The following is a 13,571-nucleotide window of genomic DNA, read 5'->3' on the forward strand; positions in this document are numbered from 1 at the left end:
AGCAATTCACTCTGCCTTGTAAAACCCTGAATTCCTCACCTCCTTCTTACTTCTCCATAAAGTACAATGAGAGCACTCTCACCACCACCCTGCAGCAGAGTACCAACCTCTACGGCCTGAGCTGCTGCAATAACTCCCCCACATAGTGCCTTGTCATCTGCTTCTACTCCCACCAACCCATTCCCCATTGAGTGTATGGAATGCTTTTTTGGGGGGTGATTTTTTTTATTGTGGCAAAATACACACAAGATAGAATGTCCTATTTTAGCCATTTTCAAGCATACAATTCAGTAGCATTAGGTACATTCACATTGTTGTGCAACCATCAGCACCATCCATTTCCAGAACTTTTTCATTATTCCAAACTGAAACTCTGTACCCATTAAACAGTAACTCCCTACCCCCTCCTCTCCCAGAGCTTCTGGTAACCTCTATTCTACTTTCTGTCTTTGAATTTGCCTATTCTAGGTACTCCACATACATGGAATCTTACAATATTTTTCCATTTTCGTCTGGCTTATTATTTCACTAGCATAATGTTTCCAAGGTTCTTCTGTGTTGTAGGATGTTTCAGAATTTCATTTCTTTTTATGACTGAATAGCATTCCATTGTATGTATATTCCACTTTTGTTTATCCATGCATCTGTTGATGCATATTTGCATTGTTTCTAGTTTTTTGGCTATTTGAATAGTGATGTCATGAACACTGGTGTACAAATATCCAAGAACTTTTTAATGCATTATCTCACTAAATCGTAACAACTCTGCAAAATAGATATTATTATTATCTTCATTTTACAGATAGGAAGAAACAGATGAACAGAGGGGTGAAGTCACATAGCTGCTGAGGAGTGAAATCAGGATCCAAACGCAGCAATATTATCATTTTATGTGTGTCATGATGTGAAAAGAACTGGGAAGCGCTGCTCTACACCAGTGTGCTACAGCTGCCTCGTGAAGACGGTGGAGGTCTGAGAAAGATTGGTTGGGTACTTGGGGCATCAGAAGTTACCAATGATAAAGCAAGATCAGCAGCAAGATGGGGAATAGTGAAGTAGAGAATAAAGAAATGGTAGCAGTAAAAAGAAAGTGAAAACAGGACAATAGCTACAAAGTACAGTGGAGTTAAGTGACTGAATTGTTTCAAGGTGAAGACTCTGGAGAGTTTACAACAGATTAAATATGTATAGCCAATTTAAAAAGCAGATTTCAAAACCATCAACAAAAGGATCATAACATAAAAATAAGATGCCTAGAAGGATTAAGTAGGGTCAGACAGTAGTAATTGATAGACTTACTTTGGTATAATCCGAAGAGGAAAGATGCTATACTTTCCATAATAACACTAAGCTTTTTGTGAAACAGCAGTAGAAGTTTACTATAAATATGGATAAAAGGATTGGGAATCATGCTTAACCAGTGGCAGAGCTCCACTTGCTAGGAAGAAAGCATTATTCTAAATGACATTCTATGCTACCTTGCTTGTTTCACTCTCTTTGAATCCTTTTTCAAGTATTTGTAGAAGATGCTTTTTCTTCACTGTAACTTCAGGATCAAAAACATAAAAAAGGCATTCCAGCATCCTTCGGTAGCTCCTTAAGAATAAGTGAAACAGAAGAAGTTTGAGGATTGATTTCACAAAAGCTTAGCCGTAGATAAGATAACCATATGTCCTGCCAGGGATATTTCTCATTTACATGCAATGTTCTAGTGTTATTATTAATAGCTCCCCTGCCTTCAACCTCAAAAACAGGCCCTATGTGGATAAATTATGAGGTCATCCTAGCCATGGGAAATGCATAAAAAGGAAACATTTACTAACAAGGTATATGTGTATTTTTAATGCTGTAAACTTTTAAAATAGAAATTTTACAAATACGGTCAAACTTTTTAAAGTTGTTCCATAAAGAATTCAACTTCTTACTCTGAATCATGCATATCTTCATTCTCCAAAAACTTTTGAAATTTCTCTTCGAATTTTAATCTCAGAATACGGTTGTTAACTTTAATGATGCGTTTTACTTTTACTCCTGTAATACCATATGTTCTGAAGTCCCAGGCACAAAAACGTGACAGAATTAATTCATAGCAGAAATTAAACCTATGTGGGCATACAGAATATACATGAATAACAGATTTTCCTTAAAATGTTTAAGAACAGAAGATTACATATGATAAAAGCTATGGCTCATATTTTGTGTTTTTTTGGTAAAGATACTATAATCATATAGTGGCTCTGTTTATTCATTTATTGCACATTTGTTCTGCCTGGAAGACACGTTGGTTGAGCAATCCTCACTTTCTGAAACATGTTCTTTCTTAGCTTCAGGGAAACTACACACGCCTTCCTCTTATTGGCTGCTCTTTCATAGTTTTCTTTGCTGGGTCTTCTCAGATAGACTTTTAGATGTTGAACTGCCCAGGGATCAGCCTTTGGCCTTCCTCTTGTTTCCATGAACACTCTCCCTAGATGATTTCACGTGGTTCCTTGGTTGTATATACATCCTGATAAATTACAACATTTTATTTCTAGTCTTGATTTCTACCCAACTTAGCTGGTTATACCCAGACTTGAATATCTAACTACCTACTTGATATGTCCATCTGCATATTAAATAGGTGACTCCAACTTAACATAACTAACACTGCACCCCAAACTTGCTCCTCTGAGTATTTTCCATCTCAGTATATGGCACCACCATTTAACTGGTAGCTTAAGTCAAAACCGTAGGAATAATCCTCTCCTTTCTTCCTTACCAGTATCCAAATCTTTTTTGTTTGTTTGTTTTTGTTTTTGTTTTTGAGACTGAGTCTCGCTCTGTCGCCCTGGCTGGAGGGCAGTGGCGCGATCTCCGCTCACTGCAAGCTCCGCCTCCCGGGTTCACGCCGTTCTCCTGCCTCAGCCGCCCGAGTAGCTGGGACTACAGGCGTCTGCCACCACGCCCGGCTAATTTTTTATATTTTTAGTAGAGACGGGGTTTCACCGTGTTAGCCAGGATGGTCTCAATCTCCTGACCTAGTGATCCGCCTGCCTCAGCCTCCCAAAGCGCTGGGATTACAGCCCTGAGCCACCGCACCCGGCCCCAGTATCTAATTCTTTAGGAAGTTCACCTGGCTCTAGATCTAGAATCCATCCTGAATATGATCATGTTTTATCATCACCACTGTTACCATCCTAATCCAAATCACCACGATCTCTCATTGGACTACTGAAATAACTTCCTGACTATGAATACGGATATGAAAGAGGCAATGTCTGCTCTAATGAAGCCTAAACAAGTAAAGCCAGAAATAAAATTTCTAAACTGATAAGGGCTCTGAAGAGAAGCTTGGGGTAAGGAATGCAAAGGGGACCTACTTAAGATAGGGCCTTGGAGGAGACCTTTCAGAGACGTTAAGATATTTGATCTGAAAATTGGAGGAGGAGCAGCAGGAGCCAGCTGTGTGAAGAACACTGAAGCGCTTGTTTGCTCTCTGCTGCCCTCACCTGGCCATACGCATAAAATTCCGGTCCTGTCTAGCACAGAACCTAGATTGAGATGAGATTGAAAAATGGATCATCTTGAGAAGGAAGTAAATGATCTTATAAGGAATACATTTGCCTTTAATGAAAGATCTAGGTCCTCACCTACATAATCAACCAGGATCTGAAATGGGTGTGAGCTAAAGTCACAGAGGTGAGCTTCCTGATGGGTAGCCTCTCCTTGAGCCTAAGAGCGAGCTCCTAACTTAGGGCATCTATATTTCTCACAAGCAAATACTTAATCAATGCAGCCAGGATCTTATAAATTACTTCTCCCCTGGAGTTGAAAAGACAGCTGCCTAAATCAAACTAATCTCAGAGGACCTCACAGTCTGGTAGAGAAGACAGATATGAATAGTGTTGCAATCAAGCATGATGCCTGCTAACCAGTTCAGAGGACCTACTAAAACAGCCACATTATCATCTGAGGTGGGGAAGCTAGTGCCCCTCCTATAGAGGGATCATTTGCTGGGCCTAAAGCTGTCAAGTTTCCCCTAAATAACATGTCCTGGAAGCTTTCTGCACTCTGATAGAAACTAGGGCTGCAGGTGTTTTAGATAAAGCTTTTGCTATATAGTGGATATTGGGCTTGAGGCGTCTCATGAATGGGTGGAAGGAATGAATAGGCAATATCTAGCTTCTAGGCTGGTCCCCCAGGAAGGTAGGAGCTATGAGGTGTGATTTTTTTCATGGATATTTTATGTTGCCCAGGAATTCAACAGCTGAGCAATGATGAAGTAAGGGTGAGGTATGCAAAAGCATTCTGGGTGAAGGAAGCAGAACAAACAAAACCACTTATGTGGTGGAGTACTGCATTTGCTTCAAGAGCAGTGCGGTACACAGTTCAGCTGACTTTAAAAGATCTGAACAGAAGTTATGATAGTCTAAAACCATACAGTGGAGAACACTGATCCTTCACTGTAGGTGAAGAGTCTGCCAATAAAACAAAACAAAACAAAAGCTTTTGCAGCTATTTGTTGCCTTCCAAATTACATTCAGTAATTACCTACAGTAGAGGATTCATTATTCTCCACTGTATGGTCTCTAAACTAATCATAACTCCTGTTCAAATCCTTTAGAATCAGCAGAACTGTGTACCTTATCCTCATTCATTCAGCGGGACTTGACGATATAAACATTCACAATGATATGTATCAATGACTAATATATTCAGTTACATAGAAATATGCCTACAAATTTTGTTAATATACAATAATGTGCTCATTTAGCAAATGTAGGATACATATGTTTTTAAATGTTTGACGCTTAATCTATTAAAATATACTTTATAATCCTAGATAAGGGTTTAATAAATATTTTTACAGGCTTACTGACTTAAATCAACATCATAACAGTTTCAAAACCCTATAAAACAAAAAGTTTCTGCTTCTGTAGCTCCTTGAGATAGTATAGCATGAAATCTTTATAAAGAGGCAGATTAATTACTGAAAGTCATTATATACATCAAAGCAAAACTGTTGAGTATCTATAAAGTGATATGGAAGCTTCAACTAGTAAATATATACTGGGCTATTAATCCAGCCCCATGCTAGATGTTATGACTTGTAAGACACACAAAACATCATATCTTCCCCAAAGGAACTTACAGAGTCACTTGTATATTGTTTTGTGGTATTTTAAAGGTTTTTAAAGTTGTAAATAGACTGTATCTATAACCAGGTTGACAGCTTCTCAGGCACAAGGACAGCATCTTTTATGCTTTGGAGTCCCTACTTGATAAATGTTGTCTGATGTCAATGGGTAACTCAATTGGCAACACATCAGTAAATAATATGAATCTATAATAATGAAGGTATAGTAGCAATAATCCACTCAACTAGCATGTCTCTATAAAATAAGATTTTTTTAAAACTGGAAAATATAATAATTTTATTTCATAAAAGAAGTGAAGCTAAGAGATAATGACATACAATTAGAAACATGCAGTGTTTTGTTGTTGTTAAAGACATAAAGGTAATTTTAACAGAAAATCTTTCAGTCCTAGTTCTACTCAAATACTTTTTATTTAAATACTGAATCCTTAGCCTTAAAAATATTAATAAGATAAGTCAATGTTTAAATAAAACAACTAGAAATGTAGCCTAGCAATTTAAAGCACTTAGTAGTTATTTCTTTGCATAAAAGATCAGAGGAAAAGTAGCCAAACTTGCAGTATGCTAAAACTAAAAAACAGTCCTTTAAATTCTGCTAACATATATTTGATTTATTCCTTAAAATAAATCAAGGTTACCCTTTTTAAAACCAAGTAAACAGGTTAATGCTAATCAAAATCCATCAAATCCACCTAATTTACTATCAGGCTGACATAGTTATCTAAATGACTTTTTGGTCATTTTGCTTTTACATTTTTTTTCACTAATCCACTTGTCACAAAGAGCTTCCTTTGCAATAAGTTAAAAAGAAACAGAAATAAGTTTTAAAAATCCTGTTTAGGGCTGGGCACAGTGGCTCATGCCCGTGATCCCAGCACTTTGGGAGGCCGAGGTAGGAAGATCACTTGGGCCAGGAGTTTGAGACCAGCCTGGCCAACATGGCAAAAACCCATCTCCACTGAAAATACAAAAATTAGCAGGTGTGGTGGCATGCACCTATAATCTCAGCTACTCAGGAGTCTGAGGTAGGAGACTCGCTTGAACCTGGGAGGCAGAGGTTGCAGTGAGCTGAGATCGGGCCACTGCACTCCAGTCTGGGGAACACAGCGAGACTCTATCTCAAAAAAAAAAAAAAAAAAAAAAAAAAAAAAAAATTCCTGTTTAGGTTGAGTGACTATAAATGTGCACCCAGTAGAGACACACCATTCAGTTTTTGCACTTGAAAAGTCAAGGCCTTTACTTGTTTATATGGGAACTGGATGAACACCTTTTATATCTTTGTATATAAAAATCAAATAATGTGGTTAAGCAAACAGTAGTAACTCCTGGGGGGGGGGGGGGGGGGGGGGGGGGGGGGGGGGGGGGGGGGGGGGGGGGGGGGGGGGGGGGGGGGGGGGGGGGGGGGGGGGGGGGGGGGGGGGGGGGGGGGGGGGGGGGGGGGGGGGGGGGGGGGGGGGGGGGGGGGGGGGGGGGGGGGGGGGGGGGGGGGGGGGGGGGGGGGGGGGGGGGGGGGGGGGGGGGGGGGGGGGGGGGGGGGGGGGGGGGGGGGGGGGGGGGGGGGGGGGGGGGGGGGGGGGGGGGGGGGGGGGGGGGGGGGGGGGGGGGGGGGGGGGGGGGGGGGGGGGGGGGGGGGGGGGGGGGGGGGGGGGGGGGGGGGGGGGGGGGGGGGGGGGGGGGGGGGGGGGGGGGGGGGGGGGGGGGGGGGGGGGGGGGGGGGGGGGGGGGGGGGGGGGGGGGGGGGGGGGGGGGGGGGGGGGGGGGGGGGGGGGGGGGGGGGGGGGGGGGGGGGGGGGGGGGGGGGGGGGGGGGGGGGGGGGGGGGGGGGGGGGGGGGGGGGGGGGGGGGGGGGGGGGGGGGGGGGGGGGGGGGGGGGGGGGGGGGGGGGGGGGGGGGGGGGGGGGGGGGGGGGGGGGGGGGGGGGGGGGGGGGGGGGGGGGGGGGGGGGGGGGGGGGGGGGGGGGGGGGGGGGGGGGGGGGGGGGGGGGGGGGGGGGGGGTGGGGGGGGGGGGGGGGGGGGGGGGGGGGGGGGGGGGGGGGGGGGGGGGGGGGGGGGGGGGGGGGGGGGGGGGGGGGGGGGGGGGGGGGGGGGGGGGGGGGGGGGGGGGGGGGGGGGGGGGGGGGGGGGGGGGGGGGGGGGGGGGGGGGGGGGGGGGGGGGGGGGGGGGGGGGGGGGGGGGGGGGGGGGGGGGGGGGGGGGGGGGGGGGGGGGGGGGGGGGGGGGGGGGGGGGGGGGGGGGGGGGGGGGGGGGGGGGGGGGGGGGGGGGGGGGGGGGGGGGGGGGGGGGGGGGGGGGGGGGGGGGGGGGGGGGGGGGGGGGGGGGGGGGGGGGGGGGGGGGGGGGGGGGGGGGGGGGGGGGGGGGGGGGGGGGGGGGGGGGGGGGGGGGGGGGGGGGGGGGGGGGGGGGGGGGGGGGGGGGGGGGGGGGGGGGGGGGGGGGGGGGGGGGGGGGGGGGGGGGGGGGGGGGGGGGGGGGGGGGGGGGGGGGGGGGGGGGGGGGGGGGGGGGGGGGGGGGGGGGGGGGGGGGGGGGGGGGGGGGGGGGGGGGGGGGGGGGGGGGGGGGGGGGGGGGGGGGGGGGGGGGGGGGGGGGGGGGGGGGGGGGGGGGGGGGGGGGGGGGGGGGGGGGGGGGGGGGGGGGGGGGGGGGGGGGGGGGGGGGGGGGGGGGGGGGGGGGGGGGGGGGGGGGGGGGGGGGGGGGGGGGGGGGGGGGGGGGGGGGGGGGGGGGGGGGGGGGGGGGGGGGGGGGGGGGGGGGGGGGGGGGGGGGGGGGGGGGGGGGGGGGGGGGGGGGGGGGGGGGGGGGGGGGGGGGGGGGGGGGGGGGGGGGGGGGGGGGGGGGGGGGGGGGGGGGGGGGGGGGGGGGGGGGGGGGGGGGGGGGGGGGGGGGGGGGGGGGGGGGGGGGGGGGGGGGGGGGGGGGGGGGGGGGGGGGGGGGGGGGGGGGGGGGGGGGGGGGGGGGGGGGGGGGGGGGGGGGGGGGGGGGGGGGGGGGGGGGGGGGGGGGGGGGGGGGGGGGGGGGGGGGGGGGGGGGGGGGGGGGGGGGGGGGGGGGGGGGGGGGGGGGGGGGGGGGGGGGGGGGGGGGGGGGGGGGGGGGGGGGGGGGGGGGGGGGGGGGGGGGGGGGGGGGGGGGGGGGGGGGGGGGGGGGGGGGGGGGGGGGGGGGGGGGGGGGGGGGGGGGGGGGGGGGGGGGGGGGGGGGGGGGGGGGGGGGGGGGGGGGGGGGGGGGGGGGGGGGGGGGGGGGGGGGGGGGGGGGGGGGGGGGGGGTGTACTAATACAAAGGAAAGTATTTTAAAATGCCTCTTTTTCCCCTGCAAAGAGCTTCTTACGCTTTTCCACCAGAGTTCTCCCAAGACCTTTGAGAAGCTTTTACTCACAGAGGTGAGTGAAAAGCCATGTCTAATAGAAATCAGGGGACTTGGTTTAAAGTAACCCATAACACTGACAGTTTTTTTTCTAAAAAGTTAGTGTAAGTTTTACATTCTACACTATAAAAAGTAGTATTTATTTTGACATTGACTTCAAGTAAAATCATGCTCCAGGGTTATGTGCCAAGTCCATTCTATAGTTTGACATGTCTCCTGGTGTATTTCCATGTACCCAGTTCCTACTGTGGCTCTAGAGCAATCTTTCTGTTTCACAGGCTCTTCAATTCTGAAAAAAAATGACTCAGAAATGTGAAAGTCATACTTAACAATATTTTTCTTCATGACTTTTTTTTAAAAGGGTAATTTTAAATTGTGCCCCTCTAATTGAAGCAACACAACCACTTCCTAGTATCTACTAGTAGGCCTTGGTTCTAAAGCCTGGCTGTCTCATTTCTGCTTGAATCTGGTGTCTCTCCACTTTTGCTGATACAAGCTTTTGACCTGAATTCCTGATATAAGCATATACTTTATCATAACATGTAGTGTTCTTGTGCATCCCTACTGTAGCTATCTCTAAACAGTGGGTTCCACTCTGATCACAGACCTACAGAAGATTTGCTAGACAGTCTCCTCCCATGTTGGCAACCTGCTGTTGCCATTCCTGCTTTGGCATTCTTGCTCTGTTCCAGTTTCTCAACCAATATTCAGAAACATGCACTATATCCAGTCCAGAAACAAACAGTATAAACATATGAAAAATTAAAACTTGATTATAAACTTTTTTTTTCTCAATTATATTCTGCTCTTGGGCTAAGGAAAATTGGGTAAAGAGCAATGATAAATCATTAGGATGTCTTCAAGGCTGGCTCATGATAATGGCATAAACAGAAATGTATAGGTGGAAAGTAGGTAATTTTCAATTTTCAATAGATGCCTGCCAATTTTTAATAGATGAATATTCTGCATGAGAGATGTTCCAAAAATGGGACATTCTAGGATTTTACAAGTTGATATTCTGGTTGATGATCCTAAGTACTTAAATTATTTTTAAAGCTATACTAAATTTCTAAAAGATTTACCAGTCATCAGATCGAGTGCCTTCCTCAAAATGGAAATTTCCCACAGTCTCTAACTCAGTTAACAAAAGTGGGATCAATAAGCCATGACTTTTCTTCTTTTGTTTTACTTCAATATGATAAATTGCTTCAATTCTGTTGGAGAGAAAAATACATACAGCTATTAGAATGATCTACAAATCACAACATTAAAACTTATGATAGACTTTTTTTAAACTGATGTTAAAACACAAGGCTTCCTTTCAATGGATAAAGTTTTGTGTTAACAGTTAAACCATGTAAAGGATATTCTATTTTTGGCAATTAAAATCACTTTTAATTTTGCTACTCTCAGAATATGCGAATGCTAGAAGACTATCCTTGCTCTACCACTTACAGCTTTCAGCTCTCAGACATGTCATTTGGACTTTTTATGCCTCAGTTTTCTTAGTAAAATGGCAATATTCATAGTCCTTATTTCTAAAATGGCTGTTTTATATATATGCAAAATACATGTAAAGATCTTGGCAAAGAGTCTGGCACAAAATAAAAACCCAATACATGTTACCATCATTTTTAGTATTATCACAGGGCACACTAACTTATCCACTTAGTACCTTAGTAAATAAAAAAATTCACAGTCCTTGCTAAGCCTTCTTGCTTTACATTTCGAATTGATAATTGAGACTGAACTTGTTTCTACTGTGTGTGGGCTTTGCCAGGTCTCATCTGTTTGGTGAGTTTATGCACCAGCAGAGGCTCTATTGTTTTTAGTTTGCAGACACCAGAGCAGTGATATGATAGGAAGCCACTGGGAGGAAGCTTACTGTTCCTAATTAAGAACTGCCTCTGCAAAAAAACTGTATGCCAGCTTTTAACCCATGATGATTATAAGTACTAGGAACTAGTACTAAGAATATAATTCATGCTTTACTTCATACTGTAATTGTTCACACTCCTGAAGAAGGGAACTAGGGTCAATGATGGCCCAAAACATTCTGATTCTCTCGGTTTTAAATCTGAACAACTAGATAATTAATTAAACATACTCATCTAGTTTTTTGTTCCAGAATGTTACCCTTTCATTCAGGGCACTTAGTTTGGTCAATATCTTCTGTTGAAGACTTGGTTCTTCAGTGACAGTTTCACAACTCTTCAATGTTTCAGGATCAGTTACTTTACTGTTATTGGATCCATCACTGTGCCCTTTGCCCGAGCCCTTGAGTTCAGCCAGTTCTCGTTCCAGCTGTGGAAAACATTGCATCAGAGAGCAAAATAAAAATAAAACATGGTCTAGGCAAATTCAGAATTCAGATATTAATTTTTAATGGGATCTATTAAACAAATGTCTAATTTAAATGAACAAAGTGGGAATCCAGGTAATAAACAAGCTAAATTTCATAAAAGCATGCCAAACATGTGATTTCAACTTGGGTGCAAATTCAGTCAGTCAGTTTCTCTTGACCAAGTGCCAACCTTAACCACTTCAAACATGGCAGTCTCTCAACTGAAAATAAGCAAAGCAACAGATTTTCAAATAGTTTTAATAAGTTTGCCTCTATTAAAGCCAAAGTAAAATTAAAATAAATACTGGCTTTAGTACAAATATTTAAAATTCAAATAATGTAATTTTTAACACACCTACTTTTCAATTTTTAAGTATTTTTCAACCATTTTGGTGTTCTGGAAAAAATAACTAGTAGAAATACACAAAAGCATATATATAGGGGTGCACATTTTTCCTTTTGTCTTAGTCTCTTACATGACTCAGCACTGGTCTTAAGGTTTTGTTATTTTGGGGTTTTTACATTTATCATAATGAACTTTTTGCATTAATGTAGATATTTAAAAATGCTGCATTGAATATTATTTATCTTGATTACTAAGGTTTTTGGGTACTCCCTTAAATTCTGGGCCCACAGCAAGAACCTCTTTTGTCTAACTCTAATCTCAGCCTTATGTAATTTAAAGATAAATTGTACTGAGGAGGGGGGCCAAGATGGCTGAATAGGAACATCTCTGGTCTGCAGCTTCCAGTGAGACCAATGCAGAAGGCAGGTGATTACTGCATTTCCAACTGAGGTACCTGTTCATCTCATGGGGACTGGTTAGACAGTGGGTCCAACCCATGAATGGTGAGCAGAAGCAGGATGGGGTGTCACATCACCCAGGAAGTGCAAGGAGCAGGGACCTCCCTCCCCCAGCCAAGGGAAGCCATGAGGGACTCTGCTATCCAGCCAGGTTACTATGCTTTTCCCACCATTTTTGCAATCTGCAGATCAGGAGATTCCCTCCTGTGCCTACACCACCAGGGCTCTGGGTTTCAAGCACAAAACTGGGCAGCTGTTTGGGCAGACACTGAGCTAGCTGCAGGAGTATTTTTTTTTTTTTTTTTTTTTTTTTTTGAGACACGGTCTTGCTCTGTCGCCCAGGCTGCAGTGCAGTGGCGTGATCTCAGCTTACCACAAGCTCCGCCTCCTGGGTTCATGCCATTCTCCTGCCTCAGTCTCCTGAGTAGCTGGGACTACAGGCGCCCGCCATGGAACCCCTGCGAGATAGAATCATTCACTCCCCTGCAAAGGGGACTGAAGCCAGGGAGCCAAGTGGTCTCGCTCAGTGGGTCCCACTGCCATGGAGCCCAGCAAGCTAAGAACCACTGGCTTGAAATTCCTGCTGCCAGCACAGCAGTCTGAAGTCGACCTGGGTTGATTGAGATTGGTTGGGGCAGGGGTGTCTGCCATTATTGGGGCTTTAGTAGGTGGTTTTTCCCTGACAGTGCTAAGAAGGTTGGGAGGTCTCGGCTGGGTGGCAAAGCGGCTGTGGTCAGACTGCTTCTCTAGATTCCTCCTCGCTAGGCAGGGCATCTCTGAAGGAATGGTAACAGCCCCAGTAAGGGGCTTACAAACAAAACTCCCACTTCCCTGGGACAGAGCACCTGGTGGAAGGGGTGGCTGTGGGCACAGCTTCAGCAGATTTAATCGTTCCTGCCTACCAGCTCTGAAGACAGCAGCTAATTCTGACAAGAGAGATTCTCCCAGCACAGTGCACCAGCTCTGCTAAGGGACAGACTGCCTGCTCAGGTGGGTTCCCGACCCCCATGCCTCCTGACTGGAAGACACCTCCCAACAGGGTCGACATACACCTCATACAGGAGAGCTCTGGCTGGCATCAGGCCAGTGCTCCTCCAGGATGAAGCTTCCAGAGGAAGGAGCAGGCAGCAATCTTTGCTATTCTGCAGCCTCCACTTGTGATACCCAAATGAACAGGGTCTGGAGTAGACCTCTAGTAAACTGCAGCAGACCTGCAGAAGAGGGGCCTGTTAGAAGAAAAACTAACAAACTGAAAGCAACAACATCAAGATCAACATAAGGACCCTCACACAAAAACCCCATCCGAAGGTCATCAGCCTCAAAGATCAAAGGTAGATAAATCCATGAAGATGAGGAAAAACCAGCACAAAAACGCTGAAAATTCCAAAAACCAGAATGCCTCTTCTCTTCCAAATGATTGCAACTCCTCTCCAGCAAGGGCATAAAACTGAACAGAGAATGAGACTGATGAATTAACAGAAGTAGACTTCAGAAGGTGGGTGATAACAAACTCCTTTGAGCTAAAGGAGCAAGTTCTAACCCAATGCAAGGAAGCTAAGAACATTGATGAAAGGTTACAGGAACTGCTAACTAGAATAACCAGTTTAGAGAACATAAATGACCTGATGGAGCTGAAAAACACAGCACAAGAACTTTGTGAAGCATACACAAGTATCCATAGCTGAAATCGATCAAGCAGAAGAAAGGATGTCAGAGATTGAAGATCAACTTACTGAAATAAGGCATGAAGACAAGATTAGAGCAAAAAGATGAAAAGGAATGAACAAAGCCTCCAATAAGTATGGGATTATGTGAAAATATCAAGTCTCTGATTGATTGGGGTCCCTGAAAGTGATGGGGAAAATGGAACCAAGCTGGAAAACACACTTCAGGATATTATCCAGGAGAACTTCCCCACCCTAGC

General features: G+C 47.6%; 1 protein-coding gene across 9 annotated transcripts in view; it reads right to left on the reverse strand.

Moving 5' to 3' along the window:
- LRRC9 (leucine rich repeat containing 9) overlaps positions 1-13,571 on the reverse strand; it is a 147,632-nt gene that overhangs the window by 102,132 nt on the left and 31,929 nt on the right. For 8 of the 9 annotated variants that reach the window (XM_050797772.1, XM_050797776.1, XM_050797774.1 and 5 more), the window contains 4 exons: positions 10,607-10,803; positions 9,582-9,713; positions 1,926-2,102; positions 1,479-1,596 (listed from right to left, as the gene is read on the reverse strand). In XM_050797772.1, coding sequence (XP_050653729.1) covers positions 1,479-1,596; positions 1,926-2,102; positions 9,582-9,713; positions 10,607-10,803 — 624 coding nt within the window. The remainder of the gene's footprint in view (positions 1-1,478; positions 1,597-1,925; positions 2,103-9,581; positions 9,714-10,606; positions 10,804-13,571) is intronic. The other variant, XM_050797775.1, reaches the window with a different exon arrangement.

This window comes from Macaca thibetana, chromosome 7, assembly GCF_024542745.1.
Source record: "Macaca thibetana thibetana isolate TM-01 chromosome 7, ASM2454274v1, whole genome shotgun sequence".
NCBI classification, from domain to species: domain Eukaryota; kingdom Metazoa; phylum Chordata; class Mammalia; order Primates; family Cercopithecidae; genus Macaca; species Macaca thibetana.